Raw genomic sequence first — 20483 nt, 5'->3', positions numbered from 1 at the left:
TCTGAAAAATCCTTTGTAGTCAACCAAAAATCCAAAAGCCTCTATATCCTCAAAGTCATATTGCCCTAAGGCAGCTGAGGAGGGATTTACAGATTAGCAACAGTAGTAGACGTGGTAGTGGCCACAGACACAGCACTTGTTGAGAATTTAGTGCGTGCCAGGCTTGTGTTACTTAACAATTTATTTGAGTTACCCATTAAGGCCCTGCAAAGTGGGCTCTACTATTTTGTTTAAAATACAGGGAAAGTGGTCCTTGGAGAATTTAACTTACTTGCTTGGGATCACTCACACAGCTGCTAAATGTAGAACCTGAACTAAAATCTGAAAGTGCATGTCTGTAAAGCCTGGGCGTTTCTCCCAAACTGGACTTTGAAGATTGTGCAAGTTACTAACCCTCCGAAAGAGCCAGTTTCCTCATCAGTAATATCGAGAGTGATATTATCGCTGTGAAGGTTAGAAATATCCAGGGCATGGGCCAACAAGTGCACACAGTAGGAGTCTCAACTATTGTGTAGACATTTATGCATGCATGAAGACATTTAAGGAGCAGAGGAAAACCAGAGATCGCTTTAAAAAGCACTGGGGAGCTGGTGAAGTGGATCTACAGCTTCAGCTGTCTTGGGAGCTGGCCCTCTCCCCTCCAGGATACAGTGACCAGATGAAGCTCTGAGCGACAGGCAGGGGGCAGGGGCCTAACTCCAGCTAGGGCAACCTCTGCAGGGAGTAGGGAGAGAGGCGGGGAGCTGGGAGGGGCTTTCCAATTCTGTTCGTCAGAGGACTGCAGGTGCTAGGCAGTTGGTGTAGGTGGGTTTGTGAGCCTGGCGAGGGAGGGGAGGAGGCTGGGGCGGGAAGGCGGGCGGGTGGCGGAGAGAGGGAGGCGTGGCTCGGGGCCCGAGAGGCAGTCCTTAGGCAGCTCTTCCCACGCCGGGCAGTTCGCTGCGTCTGGAGGAGCTCTCTGGAGAATCTCCAACCTCGGAGCGGGCCTTCAACTACCGTAAGTACTTGCAAATGAGCGCATAGTCCAGTGGCTAAAGATTAATTACTGGCCACAAATCCTAAACAAAACCCCGAAAGAGCCCCCCTGATGTGATTAATTGCTGTAAATTAAATTGCTCCCCAGTCTTTCCTTCCACCCGCTTCATCCCTGCCTTTCTCCTTCTCTCCCCAATCCCAGCCCCGCCTCCGATGAGAACCTCTGGGCAATGTGGATACATCCTCTTTCCTTTCTCAGTCTTCCCTCCAAACCCCAAGCAAAGCTTGTACCCGGCACGCTGCGGAGCCCAAACCCTGTGATTTCTGGAGCCTTTAAAGCTATGAAGGGGGCTAGCCATTAGATATTTCGGATCTCTCACCCTCGAAAACACTGCGGGGCTGCCTAATGGTGGGGAAAGTGAATGGGGTAGAGTATGAGGGAATCATTAAAAAACAGCCTCAACTGCCTAAGTTGGGGGTGGGGTGAAAGGGCAAAATGGGCGTGGCCAATTTTGAACCTCAGGGTCGTTCCCAAGCTCCTGGGCATAAGATTCTTCATGTTGGCTGAAGCGATACGGTACCTATTTAAAAAAAAAAAAATCCACAACTGATTGAGGAGTGGTCAGCCATGCTGAGAAATTCAGCTTTTCTGACTCACTCCAGATACCAAGAGGAAAGGCCCTGATGTCCATGTGGTAAGGCTGGATTCTCAGATGGCATTTCCTGGGTGCAATCCCAGGTTGCCTTGGCAAAGAACCGAGCTTCCCCCAACTAGATCCTGGCCCAATGCCCCAAGGGGAAACAGTGCAACAGGGTGGTATCCAAGCTGGTCTGGCGCCGAGAAAATTGGGGACAGGAGGTTCTAGGAATTGAGATGGGAAGAGTCTCATTAGGGTCCTATGCCAAACGTATACCTCTCTTTTAAAAAAAATGGGAGGAAATACACCTGTTTGCATGAAATGTACACCACATGCCTGGCACTGTACATAGGTTTTCTGTAATCCAAAACAACAATGTTAGGTATATATTATTCCCCCACTTAACATAAGAAAAGTTCAGAGCCAGCAAATTAAGTATCCTTCAATACAAGTAAATGAAAAACAGGGCCCTACTTGACTCTCTCAGTGTCAACTTGATGTCTATCTCCCGGGTGTTTTGAAAATGTGTCTTTCTGCTCCTCCATTTTGTACACTGTCAGTACTAGACCATATTAGAGGCTATCAGTCTATGGTAAGTTTACAAAAACAAAGTCATTCTTTTTCTCTCTTGGGGAAGCTACCTATACCTCACTCTGAGGAGCTAAGGCCAAACAGCTGAGATAAAGCAGGGATTCCATCTGAGTACAGATTTCATAGGGGCGAATTCGCCTGTGTTTGTGCTGTGAGAGCACACCTTCCCTTGGCAAAGGTTACTTTGCAGCCAGAGGGGAGAAGATTCACCTCATGTATATGGAGTACCTGTGGTTGGTAGTGACTTCTGGGGAAATGAAAAGACCTCTTTGTGATCCTTAAAATTCAAACAATCCCATTTTCTTCAGCAGTAGTGAACAAGCCACTTAGACGCTAAGGGCAAACTCTAAAGTGGGATAGTTTACACTTTTGTTAACTACTTTGCCGAGGCAGCTGGATTAAAGGACTCAAAATAGGGTATTAAGCTTTGGGGTTAAGGGACAAGAGTATATCAGAAGCACTCCTTAGAGGAAGCAGTCTTTGTGATGTGGGGGGCGATGATGGAAGATGAAGGTGGAGGTGAGGGCATGTGCTGCCTCTGGACATTGTCAACCTTGGAGTTAAACATGAACTTTAATTTTTGATTTAACATTTTGACTTTTAGCAAATTATGTATCCTTTCTAAACTCCATTTGCCTCAGCAACAAAATGGGGGCAGCGGTAATTCCTTCCTTATTAAGCTGTTGGAAGATTCAGCTGTGTGTGTGTGTGTGTGTGTGCGCGCAAGCACAGGCACGCGCTCGTGTGTACACTTGCGTGCATGCACATGCAGGCAGATATCTGATCAAAGGATCTAAAAGGTGAGTATTCACAGGTTCCACCTTCCCCACTCTGTAGGATTTCTTCAGACTTGTTTAAGGGCATCTTCTGTGCCTTTGAAATCTCAGGGACAAATAAACATTTCAGCAAAAACAACTTCGTGGATCCCAGGAACAGATCTTGAGTGGAGAAATGGGGAAGTGAGGAAAAGGATCAAGGCGAGGAAAGCGACAAGTGGCCTTATTAACAAGCTAGGATCCTGTGAACCAGTGGAATGGAAGGTTGTCAAGAGCAATGCAATGATCTCCCCTCGATCTGAAAGAGCAGAACTCATCCCTGAGCAACACAATTTCTTCTTTTAGATTCTACTATCTTTTAAGAAGCAAAGCCTTCAAGACTCGCAGTACACATCCTGCACCAGAGGCCCCACAGCCCTAGACAGGCCATGATGCTCCGGACCTTCAATGTATTGCTCGGTTGCATTTGTAAGTACAAGGAAGGGGTGAGAAGCAAGTGACTCTGTATAGTGACTCTGCTCTTGTGAGCAGTCTCCTGGTGGGAGGCAGGGGAGATTCTTGAGGTTGGAGAGGGCAGCATGAAGAACAGTCTCCCCTTTACCATTTTCTCTTTCCAGGGCTCAGTCTGGGTGTGGCCTCAATGGGTAAGTGCTTTTCTGCCTGAGACTAGAAAGAGCTGGCCTGTCTGCATGGCCTTGAGATACCCAAGCCAGGTTGGGCTGCTTGGAAATCAGAGCCTCTTCCATCATGACTTACTTTCCCAAGAACTATGAAGTGCTTTATCTCTCATTAGAAGGCAGCTTATTCCCCAGCTTATTTGGATCCTTTGAACAAATGCCCTAGCATCTCTGTCCCAAACCCTTATATGAGCAGACACTCCCACTCCCACAGGAAGGCAAAAGGTAGCATCTGGGTGGGTTAGAGACAGTTTTGAGGCATGCTGTGGGGCACTTTGTGGGAAGGAGAAGACTGACTGCTGCTATCTTTGTGATTTGGGTGAATGACAGCAGTGGAGCCTCAACCAGAGCTGTGGATAGAATCCAACCACCCCCATGCCCCCTGGAACAACCTCACGCTTTGGTGCAGAAGCCCCTCTCAGGTGTCCAGCAAGTTCCTGCTGATGAAGGATAACACACACATGACCTGGACTCGTTCTTCTTACAAGACCTTCCAAGTGTCATTCTTCATAGGGGCCCTTTGTGAGTCTACTACAGGTGTTTATCAATGCTACTACTGGAAGGAGAAAGGCTGGTCAAAGCCCAGTAACGTTCTAGAGTTGCAATCACCAGGTGAGATGGCAAAGTTTGATGCTCAAGAAGTCTTTCCCACATTTGGGACCCAAAATTGTCATCCTAGAAAAGGGTTTGTTGATGTTATTTCAAATCCATGCATGTGTGTACGCCACAGATAGCACCAAGTGCCTACTTGGGGTCAGACAGTGCACAGAGAGGATGCTACTCTGGAAGGGTGGGGCAAAGAAGGCTTGTTCGAGGAAGGCTCCTCTACATTCAAAGTCTCCTGTCCTGCAGTCTCCTTGTTCTAACTCATATCAGTTCATTCTTTCCTTACAGGCCAACTTCCTAAACCCATCTTCTGGATCCAGGCAAAGACGCCTCCTCTTCCTGGATGCAATGCTAACATCCTCTGCGATGGATGGATTCAGGATTTAGTATTTGTGCTGTTTAAAGAGGGAAACACAGAGCCCGTAGATTACCAAGTCCCAACTGGGACAATGTCCATATTCTCCATTGACAAATTGGCACCTGAGAAAGAAGGGATTTACCTCTGCCGCACTCATTACCAGATGCTCCCCACTCTGTGGTCAGAGCCCAGCAACCCCCTGAAGTTGGTGGTGGCAGGTGGGTGTGGCCATGGCTGCTGGCATCTGACAATTATTATCCCTGGGATCATGGCTGGTTGAGCAAAAGATTTTGAAATTACTTACCTAAGCCAGTTTCTAGGCCCTGCAAGGTTGATGAGGTAGTCATTTGACATTTTCCTGAGCTCTAACTTAGAATCACATATGCTTTAAAGCAGATAATCCTTTGGCCTGTTTGTGAGCCTAGCCATCTATTCAGTAGCTTCATCTTATCACAGGCTTATTGTCGTTTACTTGTGGATTGTCATTCATTCACTCATTCATCCAATATTTATTGAGCACCTAATATGTGCCAGGCATTGCTAGTATAGTCTTGAAATTGATTCCTTAAAAGTTTAAGTGCATTTGTGATTATTATATTTAAGTGTGTGAAATATAATGAATCACCGTTCTCCTTGATGAAAAATAAGCAGATGACAAAGAAAGTGATATTTTATATTTTAGAAACGGCTTGAAAGATTACTTTGTCCCACATCAATAGAGCCAGTAAAGGCAGTACCACACTCCAAACACAGAAGGCAACTCCTCCAGTCACACACTCCAGCTTCAACTCCTCTACCCCATGCCCTAGATGATTCCAGGTGGAATTGTCTATATTTATGTAATTCCCACTCAGGCAACATAGATCTAGGGAAATTGTGATGCTACAGAAAGTACCTGAATTGCTAGTACCACCTGTGACACTGCTTCCCTCTGTGATGTCGAGCAAGTCCTGCCCCTTCTCTGAGCTTTGGTTTTCTCCATCCTGTCACAGGATAACCGTATCTGTCCAATCTACTGTATAATGCCACTCTGGGCTTCAATTTAATAATCTACAAAATTGGTATAAGAATAATGCCTACCTCACAGGGTTGTTGTGAGGATTTACCTAAATAACATGTACAGTGCCTGGCATATAAGTTCTCAATAAATGGTAGATAATAATTCTATTAATATAGCTTTTTCCTGAGGATCAAAGGACAAAGGACGGTTTAACTGGTATATATTGATGCCTGTTGTACATATACCCATTCAACGTAGAGCCCACAAACACATACTTCTGCAATTCGTGTTCACTAGTATTTTCCACTTGTCTGTTAGTGTTATTCTGGCAGGGACTTAATATTCTTTACACCCAATACATCTAGACTGGTATGATTCATGACACATCTGAAAAGCTCCTATGAGTATATGACAGGAATAATCCTTCCATAGTGGATGAATTGGTGTGCCTGGGATTTGAGTGGGGAATAAGATGGAGTCTTGTAGAGCTGAATTTTAATGCTACAAACTGTTGTAGTAAAACAGTCCATGGAAATGAGGGTGGGCTGCCTTACCAGATCTCACTGGCTTACTGAGTTATTGCCCCAAATCCCCCTATTGACCTCCTCCAGCTGCATGTTTTGAGTGTTGGAAGTAAGGGTTTAAGGTGAGATTAATGTGTTCAGATGTTCTCATTAATATTTCAGGGAAAGTTTTGCTTCACATGATGGAATCAAAGTCATTTTTGAGGTGTGGATTTTCTGGCTGTGGGAAGAACTATACTTGTCATTTCTGAGACCTAAAGATACAGGGCATTATGAATGTAGACAGTCCCCCGAGGCAAGCACCTGTACCTGGCTGAGCTCACAGTGGAGCTAATAGAGTCAGTTAAGAGGGAAAGGCTATCAGTAACTTAACGTCGATTACATACGCAAGGAGGTGTAAATCTAAGGAAAAAGAAGGAGGGAAGGTTACATTCAAATTGGAACTTTTGTCCAAAGAAACTAGGAGAATAAAAATAGACCAGGGAAGAATTGGCCAAACTGTAACTTAAGGGTCTCTTCCCTTTCTAGGTCTCTACCCCAAACCAACTCTAACAGTCCATCCTGGGCCCATCCTGGCACCTGGAGAAAGCGTGAGTTTCAGGTGCCAAGGGCCAATATATGGAATGACATTTGCTTTAATGAGGTTGGAAGGCTTGAAGAAATCTTCTTACTACAAGAAGGCAGTACAAAATGAGGCGTATTTCTACTTCAAGTCTCTGAAGATCCCGGATACAGGGCATTACCTCTGTTTTTACTATGATGCGTCATACAGAGGCTCACTGCTTAGTGATATCCTGAAAGTTTGGGTGACTGGTAAGACAGGGGTTTGCTATGGATCAGGTCACAAAGCTTTGTCTGATTCCCTCTGCCTCCTTGTACCTATTCATTTGGTCAGGACTAATAGTGGGGGGGGCAGAATTTCTTCAGTTTAGTGGGGGATTTGAAAAGTGCAAACTGGAAGACAGAGGAGGAAAATAGCCCTAAGTATTGGAAGGAGGGGAAAGTTCTACTATTAGCTATTTGTATTTTGGGTCTCGTCCTAGAAACTTTTCCCAAGACCTGGCTACTTGTTCAACCCAGTCCTGTGATTCATATGGGTCAAACTGTAAGCCTGACATGTCAAGGACTAATGGATGGAGTGGGGCTTGCCCTCTATAAGAATGGAGAAGGACCCCTTGAGATTCTGGATGGCACCAGCAACAATGGCAACAATTCATTCTTTCTCACGAATGTGACCAACAAGGATGCTGGCATCTATAGCTGCCTGTATTTTCTAAACTGGAAGACGTCCATTAAGATGGAAACATACAATACTGTGGAGCTGATGGCTGTAGGCAAGTGATACCAACTGGCTTTAATGTTGTCGTCATCTGTTTGCTTTTATCGTTTGCTTTTACTGTGCTCTGTGGTGGTTCTAGTGTGTCTTGCACTGTCCTAGAGCTATGAGCTAAAAAGAAAACACTAGGAAAGTGGTATAGGACTTTTACATCCTCTAGGGACCTTCTCTCCAAGGATTTACTTTAAGTCTTACCTCTTGGTACTACCCATCCCCACTGTGACTCATGAAAAAAAATATTTTCCTTCAAGCCAGGGAGATCTTACAGGTACAAGGTCTTCCTGGTTGAGAGTAGGAACTAGTAGTGTTTAGAGAACCATGGAGAGGGGGGAAGAACTCTAAACACACAAGGCTTGGAGTCATTAATCAAATGTAAGTGAAAAGAAACAGAAGCCCAAAAACATTTCGCAGGAGAAAGGGTGCTGAGCTCAATGTCGCTTCTAACTGTGGTCTCTGGATTGGTTTCAGATAAGCCCCCCAAACCCTCCCTTTCAGCTTGGCCCAGTTCCATGTTCAATATAGGAAAGATCATCACCTTGCAGTGCCGAGTATTTCATCCAGTCCTCGAGTTTTCTGTGGATTGGGAAGAAAAAGCAACATTCCAAAAATTCTCAGTAAATGGAGACTTCATTGTCACTAACATTGAAGGGAAAGGCACAGGTACCTACAGTTGCATCTTTCGTATTGAGACACACACCGAAATCTGCTCAGATCACAGCAAACCTCTGAAGTTGGCGCGGCCAAGAGGTGAGAGGATTACTTCTCATGGGAATATATTTCCATATCCTGGAATCCTAAAATAGTGCCCAGAAATATACGGGAAGGGGAGTGAGGGCATGAAGTCAGGACCCAGGGGTCTAGGCACACTTCCCTTGGGTATTCTACAGTAATTCCAAGTAGCAAGCAGAGTATTCTGCAGACTTCATGGAAAGGACGGGCACATCTAGCTCAAGCTTCTAAATAGGAGTGTTCTCAGTAACCAGCACCCTTCCCCCACCATGAATTGATCTGGCTGCCCTTATCCCCATCATGGCTTTTGCTTCTGGTCTTCTCTAGTCACAGGCTTCCTCACCTGGAATTCCTTTATAAATGAAGTGTTCAGGATGTCCTTATTTGTCCAGCTTATCTCCTTGCTGTTCCTAGTGATATGGATACGGTGGAAGTGTCGGAGATTGAGATACAGGTAACTGTCTTTTCCCTGTCTGTTGTTTCCTAAGCTAGCTGATTCTGTGCTCCCCTAGTCTCCAGAATGGGCCACTACCCAGTTGCAATAAGTCACAGGGACGAACTCTTAGGTTTTTCTTCAGCCTCTAGGATTACAGTCAAGATATTCTCCTTCCATCTCTTTCTCTTCCACTTCACAGAGAACTTATTTCCCAAGCCACAAAGTGGAGTCAAGTATAGTTTTCAGAGGCTACAGAAATAATCAGAAACATGCTCCCTGACCTCTATACCTCCTACAGTGCCCACATCTCCTCTTAAACAAGTCTGTCCTTGAGACATCATCAATGTCTTCCCACCCATATGGTGTGAACATACATTCTTGTAAGAATCTGTGTTCTTCTGTCTTCCAGGTTGTCTAATTCCCATCTTGTTTTTGCCACTTTACTGCCCCCTTCAATTTTCAATGACAAGAGTGAATATTTGGGCTCATTCTAGGTTCTTTAGAAATGACTTTTTCTGTTACTCTAGACTCCTATTGTCTGTGCAGAGTATCCTTAGAATATAGTTTTAGCCTGGATAGGCATTTGATAAGACAACAGATGGAGCCTCAGAATTGGACTCTTTCCTCTGACCTGAAAGCAGCTCAATAGATCTTCCTGCCTTTTGATTCCTCAGTGTCCTTTGGACCATTGATCTCTCTCCTTAATCCCCATGAGATTCTTAAGGCTCTTTCAGTTGGTAAAGAGAGAGAGAGAAATGATAGATCTTGACCAGTAGAGGCCTTACCACCTGAATGTTTTGCCCACTTCCCTCCGTCCTCTACTTCTGGGCACTCCCTTCTTCCACCTTTGTGAGTCTGAGAAATTTCACACACAATGGATGATCACTATGACTGTGTGTCTGTTTTTTCCACTGAGATCTGAGAGATAGAGTGTCAGGGCAGCAAGTGGAGAGCAACTTATGGTTTCTGGAAAACACAACAAAATAAAATATAAAAGAACACCATTGGAGTTTTCAAACAGTTTCAGCGAGGTCAAATTGTACTATTCTATAGATTCTACCCTAAGTTCCATGTGCTCTAGGCTAACCTCCTAGCAGGTTTTACACACGCACACACACATACACACACACACACATATACATACACATCTTCATGTGTTCTACCCTACTCCAAGACAATTGCATCAAAGAATAAGATCAGAACGCAAATTTCATAGAAAGCAGCTTGAAAAATTGTTTTCTGACTAGGAAAAGGCTGACGATGGTCACTGTTTCCTAAAAAAAAAAAAGCAGTCAATTGGATGTTGGTTTTATACCTCCCAATTGTACAGGAGGCAGAGTCCCACAATGGCGCTACACATTTGTAATCACAATCGAGTTAGTGGGAGAGAGATTCCACTCTCTGACAGGCTTAGTTCAGCATGGGCAGGCAGTCCTCTAGTAATTCAGCAAGGCTGCCTAGGCAACCCTTCCATAACAAAGGCAGGTGAGGCAGGTCAGTCTGAAGACCAGTCCTGCCATAGGAACAACTGCTTCCAAACTTAAACTTGATGACTGAGAAACACTCAAGGTTGCTCTTTCCACCCCCACCCCCAACCACCCAGAGCTGCTGAGCTCCAGGGGTTCCAGGAACTCGAGATACAAAAGCATTTACCCATCTGACATATCATTCGCTGCAACAACCTAACCAGAGGTCATGGGAAACTGACAAAAAATATCTCCTGGGGGAGGGGCAGCGATGAGGGGCATGTAGGCTATGAAAGCACAAGGGGTTCGTTTGGAGGTGGTTGGGCCCTCAAGAAGAAAAGTCATCAGTGTCAGAAAAGATTATATCCCAGTATCCTGACCATACCCCGTCCCTATTGGGTACTGAATAAGCCAATGACATAAATTGCCGCCCCCTTCTCTCCGCCCTCTCCCTAATCCCAGCAACTCCTCTCATCTCGTTTCTGGTCTCGTTAGAGAAGCCTGGTTGTTGGGCACAGCTCAAGGGATCGCCATGCTCATCGTACTCATGGCTCTTCTTTGCTGTGGTGAGTCCAAAGTGTTGGGGCACGGTCCTGGCAGCACACTGGGGGCAGTCGTGGTGAGGAGGGGGCAGAGCCTGACCATGGCTTCTTTTGCAGGACTGTGCACTGGGGCACGGGCAGAAGAGATTGGTGAGTTTTTTTCGCTGCTCCAGACTGGGACATTCCTTTCTGGAGATCCGAAATAACTACAGAGTGTCAGTGTCAGTGCCCAGGGAGTGACTCGTTGGGAGGGAAGGGCCAGGAAGGGGCACTTGTTAGAGCTCCTGGCAAAATTCAGCCTCCAGCTCTGTGTTCCTGCCTGTGAAATTTTCTTCAGGCTCCTGCATTTTTTGGGAGGCTCAGCTGAGACATCAGCTTCTCCTTTCCCCAGCACCTGAAGAAAGAAGCAAGCTAGGAAAGAAAAGATTTTGTTTGAAGGGGAGGGGGGAATCTGGGTAGGGGCTTCAAGAGAAGGGGAATACCAGGAGGATGGCTTCATTAACTCTGCTGTTTCTAGAAGTAATCATGCCAACTCCTAAGCCTGAACTGTGGGCAGAAACGAACTTCCCTCTGGCCCCGTGGACGAACTTAACCCTCTGGTGCAGAAGCCCTTCTGGCTCAACAAAGGAGTTTGTGTTACTGAAGGACGGGACCGGGTGGATTGCAACTCGCCCTGCCTCGGAGCAGGTCCGGGCTGCCTTCCCCCTTGGCGCCCTGACCCACAGTCACACCGGGAGTTACCATTGCCATTCATGGGAGGAGATGGCTGTGTCGGAGCCTAGTGAAGCACTTGAACTAGTAGGAACAGGTAAGCGAAGGCAGAGAATCCTCCTGGGACCTCAGTGCTGCTGGGAGGAGAGAATGGGGGAGGGGCGAGGAAAAGTGATTGGAGACCAATTTGGGAACTCGGGACTAGTCAGGATGCATTTCGTTTCTTTGTAGAGAAAGTAACTCTGAGCTTCCCATCTTGGACACTTTCAAACTTTTGATTCCCTTGCCATCCCATTTTCTAGACATCCTTCCCAAACCTGTCATTTCGGCTTCCCTCCCAGTCCGGGGCCAGGAACTGCAGATCCGGTGCAAAGGATGGCTGGAGGGTTTAGGGTTTGCTCTGTTTAAGAAGGGAGAGCAGGAACCTGTCCAGCAACTTGGTGCTGTTGGAAGAGAAGCCTTCTTTACAATTCAAAGAATGGAGGAGAAAGACCAGGGCAATTACAGCTGCCGCACACACACCCAAATGCAGCCCTTCAAGTGGTCTGAGCCCAGTGAGCCCCTGGAGCTTGTCATAAAAGGTAGAGATGAAAGGGGTGTGTGAGGGAGGAGGGGCGGAAAGTGCCTGTGGGACACCACGACAAACTTCGCTGCTGGTACTAGGAGCCTGTGTCCAATCTTAGGGCCAGGCAGGCGTGGCGCTGGGAGTGCCAGGGCCTCTGGCTGCACGATATTAATAGCCATAATTGTTATTAATAGCTTGGGTTTGTGGAGGGTGATTTAATTTTTCTGATTATTTTCCCATTGATTACCTCATTTAACTATAGAGGAAATCTTGAAGAGAGGTGAAATAGGTACTATTTCTTCTCTTATCCGGATAGGCAAACTGAGAACTAGCTAATAGAGTCCCAAGAAACTTTACCCCTTCCATTGCCTCCCTCGCCTGTTCCAGTGACAGTGAGGATTCAGATTCCTCTAGAGGCAAAAAAGGACTGGATGGGGGATGCCTGTAAAAACAAACAAAATCATTAATGCATCTATTTATGAAAATGCATATAGAGATCAGCTTCCCCAAACCAACATTTGCTGTATTTATTTTCTGTTTTCTTGATTTGGTTTTGTAATGTTTTGTTTTTCTCTTCTAGAAACATACCCCAAGCCTTTCTTCAAGACATGGGCCAGCCCTGTAGTCGCTCCTGGTGCCCGAGTGACTTTCAATTGTTCCACCTCTCATGAGCACATGAGCTTTATTCTTTACAAGGATGATACTGAAATTGCATCCAGCGACCCAGCCTGGGGAAAGCCGGGGTCTAGTGCAGCTAACTTTCTGATCATTTCAGTGGGCATTGGTGACGGAGGAAACTATAGCTGCCGTTATTATGACTTTTCCATCTGGTCTGAGCCCAGTGACCCAGTGGAGCTCATTGTGACAGGTTAGGGGCGGGGAAAATCTTGGTGGAGGTAGAATTGACCCCAGGAGAGTGATTGGAGGGACTGCCGGTGGGAGGGGAAGAAATGTGTTCTCCAAAGGACAGAGAGAATGTGCTTGGGATAAAGCTCAGCACAAGATGAACTGTCCACAGAGGACAGCTGCTCATGTTATCATCGCAAGAAGAAAAGACAAAGGAGTGGGGAGGGGGGCATAGAAATTTGCCTCTGAAGAAAGAAGTGAGGTAGATAGGGGTAGCCAATCCAAGAACCAAGCTCAAGTCACCCGCTTACTGAGATGGTCCTTTTAGGCTTGGCCTTCAACTTTGAGTTCAGTATCTGATTTTTCTTGAAGTGAGTTGTCAGGGATTGGTGGGCTGGATGACCCTCAGAGAAATAGGAGAAAACCTTGAAATGCCAGTTGCTCGTTAGACAGCCATTACAAATGATCATTTCAAAGGGTGTTTAACGTCATAGGAAAGCGTTTACAATATAAACATACCCTACTCTCCCACTCTGAGTATAGAGGGGTCTCAGTTATATAAACAGTCTCAGCTCCAAGGACATAGTCATGGGTTAAAATATAAGTTGAAAAATAGTTATATTTGAGCTTAGAAAATTATGTTTTCTTCATTAGTTTTTTATTGCATTCTCTAATTTTCTACACCAAACATACATCATCTACCCTAACAACATTATAAAGGATATTTGCAGAATGTGGGGCACGGTCTTCTCTTATATTATGATCTCTTTCCTTTTAGAATTCTATCCCAAACCTACTCTCTTGGCACAACCTGGCCCTGTCGTGCTTCCCGGGAAGAGTGTGACACTGCGCTGCCAAGGAATTTTCCAGGCCATGAGGTTTGCCCTCTTAGAGGAGGGGACCCATGCTCCCATACAGTTCCAGAGTGCTTCGGGGACCTCAGTTGACTTCCTCCTCCACACTGTTGGAGCAGAGGACTCTGGGAACTACAGCTGTATCTACTATGAGACAACCATGTCCAACAGGGGCTCGTACCCTAGTACACCCCTTATGATCTGGGTGACTGGTAAGGACAGACAAAATAAAACAGGGTTGGGATAGGATCAGTTAGAGTAGGAACTAAGGAGGTTATTCTCTTCTAGAAGGGCTTACCCAAAATATGGAGGGGATTCAAGGAAAATCAATTACCATGGTGTGGGGGCAACAAGGTTGCATGCATACTTAGACCTTATTCATCTTTGTTCTTTCTAGATACATTCCCCAGACCATGGTTGTCTGCTGAGCCTAGTTCTGTGGTTACTATGGGACAAAATGTTACTCTCTGGTGCCAAGGACCAGTCCGTGGAGTTGGGTACATTTTGCACAAAGAAGGAAAAGCCACTTCAATGCAGCTTTGGGGGTCCACCAGCAATGAAGGAGCATTCCCTATCACTAATATTTCTGGTGGAAGCATAGGTCGTTATAGCTGCTGTTACCACCCGGACTGGATTAGCTCTATCAAGATACAGCCTAGCAACACGCTGGAACTCATGGTCACAGGTAAGGGCATTAGACTGTGGACTGGGTATTGTAGTGTAGAAAGGATCAGATTGACTGGTTCATGGGAGACTAGGGGAGGTCAGGGAGAAATGTGCTCTAAAATGGCTTCTCTCTGACCAGCTGTTAATTTCTTACAGGTTTACTCCCTAAACCCAGCCTGTTAGTTCAACCTGGCCCCATGGTAGCCCCTGGAGAAAATGTGACTCTTCAATGTCAAGGGGAGCTGCCAGATTCAACGTTTGTCCTTTTGAAAGAGGGGAACCAACAACCGTTACAGCAGCAGAGGCCAAGTGGGTACAGAGCTGACTTCTGGATGCCAGTGGTGAGGGATCAAGATTCTGGTGTCTACAGCTGTGTTTATTATCTGGATTCTGCTCCCCTTGTGGCTTCAAACCATAGCAACTCTCTAGAGATCTGGGTAACCGGTAAGGTTCTGAAACCCAGTAAGCATTTAGATTTTGGAGGTTTTAGGCTTTTAAGACTTAAGAGCCATACAAGAGATGGCTGGGTTTGGGGCCACTTCTTTTGACTTCATGTTCTCGTTTTGCTTGCAGATAAGCCCCCTAAGCCCTCTCTGTCAGCCTGGCCCAGCACTGTGTTCAAACTAGGGAAGGACATCACCCTTCAGTGCCGAGGACCCCTACCAGGAGTTGAATTTGTGCTGGAGCATGATGGAGAAGAAGCACCCCAACAGTTCTCGGAGGATGGAGACTTTATCATCAACAACCTGGAAGGGAAAGGCATTGGAAACTACAGCTGCAGCTACCGTCTGCAGGACCACCCCAACATCTGGTCAGAGCCCAGTGATGCCGTGGAGCTGGTTGGAGCAGCAGGTGAGTGGGTTATCTCCTCCCCCCCCCCGCCGCCCCGCCCCATGCAAGTTCCTGCTGTGATGTTCCTGAGACCTCAAGGACATCCGCCACAAAGATAGGTCAAATTAGGAGATGGGAAGTATATGGAATTGGAGCCCTCAAATACATCATAGATCTTGTAAAGATGAGGCAGAGGTAGGCCTTCAGGTATACTCAGAGATACGGCATAGATGCGTCTAAGGCCTCCCTGTCTGCCAGAAAGGAGGTCTGGGTGTCTCAGCATATGTGCCTCAACTGATCAGCCCACCGACCGCTCAGTACTTGGCTTGCATAGTGACTCTGAAGAGGTAAGAGTGAGAGGACAACATAGTATTAAACAGAACGTTGATGTGCTAAGTTCTGATTCTGCTTATTTATACACCACAGGGCCTGTTGCTCAAGAGTGCACTGTGGGTAACATTGTCCGAAGCACCCTGATTGTGGTGGTTGTGGTAGCCTTGGGGATAGTGCTAGCTGTAGAGTGGAAGAAGTGGCCTCGACTTCGAACTAGGTAAACATTCATCTCAGCTCAATTCCAGAAATGGAGTGCCGCTGGAAAAATCCACGATCCAGTTACTTTTCTGGCTTCTGAGCTCCACCCTCCTATCCGTTTTCAGAAGCTGTCCTCTCCTATTAGTTTTCTATCTGTTTTCTTTTTATAGGGGCTCTGAGACAGATGGAAGGGACCAGACCGTAGTCCTTGAAGAGTGCAACCAAGAAGGAGAAGCAGGCACCACCACCAGTTCTCCTTCATCTGCCTCTCCGGGAATCTCAGTGGAAGTGATGGTCCCAATATAATTACCTTCTCCTTTACAAGAGCCTTCCTCTCCTTTCTTTTACCTGCAGAGACCTGGAAATCCAACTTGGTTCCCCTGGAATGCAGCAGCATTTCCTGATTCTTGACCTCTAACCACCTGAGTGGGGTCAAGGGGATTCTTGGAGTGGCAAGCTCTACTAGGTCGAGCTGTTTCCTCTACCCCCAAACGCCTCACTGTACTGTGGGACTGGTGCATGGAATCCTACCCAACCCATATTCTTCTGAATAAAGAGAGTATTCACTATTTAACTGCAAAAAAAAAAAAAAAACATGGTAGTGGTCTTCTTTGGTTCTGTTTCCTACTTATGACTTACCAGAAATGATAAGAGAACTCCTTTTCCTGTTAGGAGCAGTTCATGGATTTAGTGGTGGAGGAGGAGGATGAGAGGTCACCCAAATACCACTTCGCAACTTAATTTTAAATATGGGCACTGAACGTGGTGTTCTTCTGCCCCTCCATCCTGTCCCTGAATGACAATGTTCTGTTTAGGTTAAACATGAGAAGAACAAACAGCGAAGTTCACTGATTTTTTTCCTCTATGTTACTTTCAGGTTCAGAGGCTTACAAAAAGAGGATCTGATCCTCTATAGAACTTTGAAACTGGCAAAATATGTCTTGTGACACTTTTTAGCAACCATGTAGTATTCACCAATTCCATAGTGATTATGAATAAATTAATAAAACCTGATATTTTACCCCCTGTAAAGAAAGTTCCATTTCTCCACGTCTTGGTCTCTGGTGGTGGGATTTCTGGAAGTGAGGAAGCAGTTGGTATGCAGGGAACTCTTAGTGTCTACTCCCAGGATTCAAGTCAGAACTGGCTCTTATTTTTATCCTATGATCCTTTTCCCCTGCATTAACACACACTTTGTTTCATGGATGGAAATTCAGTCCACATTAGATGTGTTTGATTGAAGAGGGAGGGTTGCCTAATTCCTTGAACCTCGTGTAAGACCTCAGAAGAATTGATTTGTGGGTCCCAGAAGAGTTCATGACCCCTTCACACATGACCCTAAAGTTCCTTGCCCCCAGTACTGTGTAATTCTAAGCAAACACTGTTCAATAGAACAATACACAAGGGTTGAACACCCAGTGAGCTATTTAACCCTGGGTACAATAAAGTTTAGAAAGTAACTCCTATATCTGTGCATTAGGAAGCTTATTTGTCCCAGAAGTTAATGAAAAAGAATGCATCCTATTTCCCTTAATCCTTAAGAATGAAACATGCTGAGTATTATAGACTAATTTGTATTAAGCTCTGTGGAATGTAAAAGTACAAAGTCCCACTCTGATTTCCATTTGATGAGATTCTATTAGTTGCTTACACTAATTTCTTATAGTGTTTCTAAAAATTGCATTTGAAAGTGCTTTTACATTTGAATCCAGTCAAACTTAATTGTTGCTTTGTGCCGAACATTACTCTCTGCCCTCAAACTCTACATCCTTAACCCTCAGTCAAGCTGTGCCCTATGAACACTGGAAGGAAGCCTGTCCTTAGTCCTTGGGTTTAGGATAAAAAAAAAATTCTTTTGATGGGGCCCGGTTATGTTTTCTGATCTTTAGATGTTTCAAAGTGTATGTTGTCAAGGTTAGTGTCAGAGTTGTGCAAGTCATCAAGGGATCTAGCTGGAGAGAGAGAGAGAGAGAGAGAGAGAGAGAGAGAGAGAGAGAGAGAGAAGAGAAGAGAAGGAGAGAGGGGGAGAGAGAGATAGATGGGGGGGGAGGAGAGAGAAACAGAAACTTCAGAGAGTGAGAGCCATGAACTGAAATTTAGAGAAGCCTCCAAGTTAGAAAAGCGGGACCGAAAAAAGACAAACATGCCAGAGACTCTTGTGAAATGTACACATTGAACCTGGGGTCTCCTGTGTCACCAAGGTTCAAAGAGGGATACTTATGTGCAATCAGGAAAAAAGCCCTAGAAGCCTTGCCCTGAGAAACAAACTGAGAAATATTGTGACACTGGACTCTCAGTTGGCTTTCTCAAAACACTTACACACTGTTCTTTCACTCAGAGAACCCAGCTCTACAAGAATTAGAAGGGAGAAAATAGTTGTCAGTTAACCGTGGAATACTTATAAGACAAAGCGTCTGAAATTTAACTTTGTTACTCCCTGTCAAAGCTATGTCAATGAATCAAGTATCTATTTATAATGCAGAAGTCGTCACAAACTATCTCAATGAATTAAATATCCATTTATAATGCCAATGTAGCTTGTGTCTGACAATTCTCCTCATGGTCTGTTTTTTTTTTTTTTTTTTTTTCTCTTCTCAACCTGGTTGCCATGGGAATCAGTCCCTTTACCCCTGGCTGGCCTCTAATCATCACCCAGCATCAAGTAATTTATGGGAAGTGGAATCTCAGTTAAGGAATGAACCTTTACAGGAGAACTGCCTCTCGGAAAAGAAAATCCAAATGCCTCTCCCAAATCTAAGAAAACAGATGTAAATGCCTGCTGATCTCTGAGTTCATACACCCTTGGCTCCAGCATCCCAAAGGTATGAAGATGCTCCAATACAGGATCTCTCCTTTATATTCATACTGTGTGTAGACACATGGTCTATTCTTGTACAGCTCCAGGCAAACGGAGCTCACCCCAACATCAGACAGTTTGAGAATTTGTCTGTGGACTGTCTATCTGCCTGTGTACATCCCTTTCATACTTATTGGTCCTAATGCTTACTCAGTTGTAACCCAGACAAAATCCACAACAATCCCCCCAAAGGATAGAAAATGGGAGAAGTCTGAGTCTAATCAATCGTCATCAGGGGTGGTATCAGAGTTCAATCAACTCCCATTTAGAAATGTGTTTGTGCTATTAGTTCTCAATTGTCTTGGCTCCAGGTACGACAGAGTTTATATCTGCCTCAGTCTTCCAGATTGAACCAGAGCAGCACTTTAAAACATTTGATATATCTGTGTTTTCTACAAATACATATTGGCTGTTTCCTATATATCACCCATTGTTCTGGGCACTGCATGCAGTTCTGAGTGAAATAGATAATCCCTGTCTATCTGGTGTGGGATGCAAATGATAAGTATCATGAGTAGTAAGTTATATGGAATATTCCAGGGTAATAAGTGCTGCAGTGAGAAACCAAGCAAGGAAAGAAACCTCGTGATTTATTTTGTGAGGTCACTACAATTTTTTTTTAAAAGATGGTTGGGAAGTTCTCACTGAGAATGAAACATTTAAGTTACGGTTTAAAGAACACAAAAGCACAATTAGTACACATTTTTAGGCAAAGTGCTCTACTCAGAGGTAAACATAGGTGCAAAAAACCCGAAATGGAAGTCCTGCCTCGTTTTTCCAAGTTATTGGTGAGATTATGTGGCTAGAGTACAGTAAGTAAGGAGGCACATAGAAGCAGATACCTGTCTGAGAGACAATGGGAGTGCAGCCAAGAGTGACCTTGGATGTCTCCATAAGGACTTTGACTTCCACTGGGAACGAAACAAGAAGCCACTGGAGTTACATTAACATAGGGCCATCTAGCCTTCTATGTAGAGGGCATCGGGGTGGGAACAGAGAGATCTCCAAGGAGGCTATTGCACTGATTCAGGAAAGAGGAGGCAGTATTAGGCTAGTGTGGTAACAGAAGGGGCAGCGAGAACTAGGCAGATTATTGATTTGTTTTGTGGAAAGACTCTACAGGATTTGCTGATAACTGGGTGTGGGCTGTGTTCTGTAAACATTTCTATTAGAAGAGAGAAACGTTTCACATGCTGCTGCCGGGCTTCTGTCTCTGGATCATTTTCATCACATCCTCAAGACTTTTCCAATGCCTCCCAAACCAGGACACCATTTTAGGACAGTTTGTTAATGTGTTTTTCATGGTCTACCCCTACACATTGTCAACAGGACGTGGTCTCTTGTGTCTGCAGCAGTCTAAAGAGCACAAGCGCTGGAGAACAAACACTGAAATGATTACTTTTCGAGATCCCTGTTCACCATTGCCATCACCTAAAATGGCATTAATTTTAGGTAGGCAGTTCACACTGTTGCCTCATACAAATTCCATGGACAACAACACTCACTGGCTTGTTTGGTTTTTTTTCCACACAAGCTCTTGACAGTTCAATTATTTTTTATGCCTTACTCATGTACATGCCATGGTTGGCAATTGAGTTTTTAACTAAAATCTTAAGAGCTGATATCACCTCCTGTTATGTCTTGATTTGTGAGCCCTAGCTTATAAAAAGCATATATTGGGGCTGGAGAGATGGCTCAGAGGTTAAGAGCACTGCCTGCTCTTCCAAAGGTCCTGAGTTCAATTCCCAGCAACCACATGGTGTCTCACAACCATCTGTAGTGAGATCTGGCGCCTTCTTCTGGACTGTAGGAATACATGCAGACAGAATACTGAGAATACTGTATACATAATAAATAAATTAAAAAAGCATATATTATATTTAATGAGTCCCTTTCTAGATATCTAAATAATAAAACTTATCTACCCCTAGCAGCTACCTAGCATGAAGTTCCTTGCTACTGTCCCTGGTC

At 45.0% G+C, this 20483-nt stretch overlaps 2 protein-coding genes across 4 annotated transcripts; both read left to right on the top strand.

Moving 5' to 3' along the window:
- Positions 1–866: 866 nt before the first annotated feature.
- LOC126494092 (immunoglobulin superfamily member 1-like) lies at positions 867–5785 on the top strand. The gene is made up of 5 exons (XM_050131314.1): positions 867–994; positions 3323–3445; positions 3595–3621; positions 3985–4266; positions 4549–5785. Exons 2-5 carry the CDS (start codon positions 3406–3408, stop codon positions 4896–4898), a joined length of 699 nt encoding a protein of 232 aa, XP_049987271.1. The 5' UTR covers positions 867–994; positions 3323–3405; the 3' UTR covers positions 4899–5785.
- Positions 5786–7634: 1849 nt separating this feature from the next.
- LOC126494090 (immunoglobulin superfamily member 1) lies at positions 7635–16204 on the top strand. 3 transcript variants are annotated; one of them, XM_050131312.1, is made up of 13 exons: positions 7637–8225; positions 8535–8661; positions 10605–10675; positions 10769–10801; positions 11169–11459; positions 11665–11943; positions 12508–12795; positions 13552–13839; positions 14025–14312; positions 14450–14737; positions 14867–15145; positions 15551–15674; positions 15826–16204. In XM_050131312.1, exons 1-13 carry the CDS (start codon positions 7910–7912, stop codon positions 15959–15961), a joined length of 2808 nt encoding a protein of 935 aa, XP_049987269.1. In that variant the 5' UTR covers positions 7637–7909; the 3' UTR covers positions 15962–16204. The 3 variants fall into 3 exon arrangements, with proteins under 3 accessions (XP_049987270.1, XP_049987269.1, XP_049987268.1); XM_050131311.1 differs by having other exon boundaries at positions 10572–10675; XM_050131313.1 differs by lacking the exon at positions 15551–15674 and having other exon boundaries at positions 7635–8225; positions 10572–10675.
- The last annotated feature ends 4279 nt before the right edge of the window (positions 16205–20483 follow it).

This window comes from Alexandromys fortis, unplaced genomic scaffold, assembly GCF_014885135.2.
Source record: "Alexandromys fortis isolate MF-2015 unplaced genomic scaffold, M_Fortis_MF-2015_v1.1 scaffold_314, whole genome shotgun sequence".
Classification (NCBI taxonomy): domain Eukaryota; kingdom Metazoa; phylum Chordata; class Mammalia; order Rodentia; family Cricetidae; genus Alexandromys; species Alexandromys fortis.
Note: the sequence above shows the minus strand (reverse complement) of the source record. Positions and strands in the feature narration are given on the sequence as shown.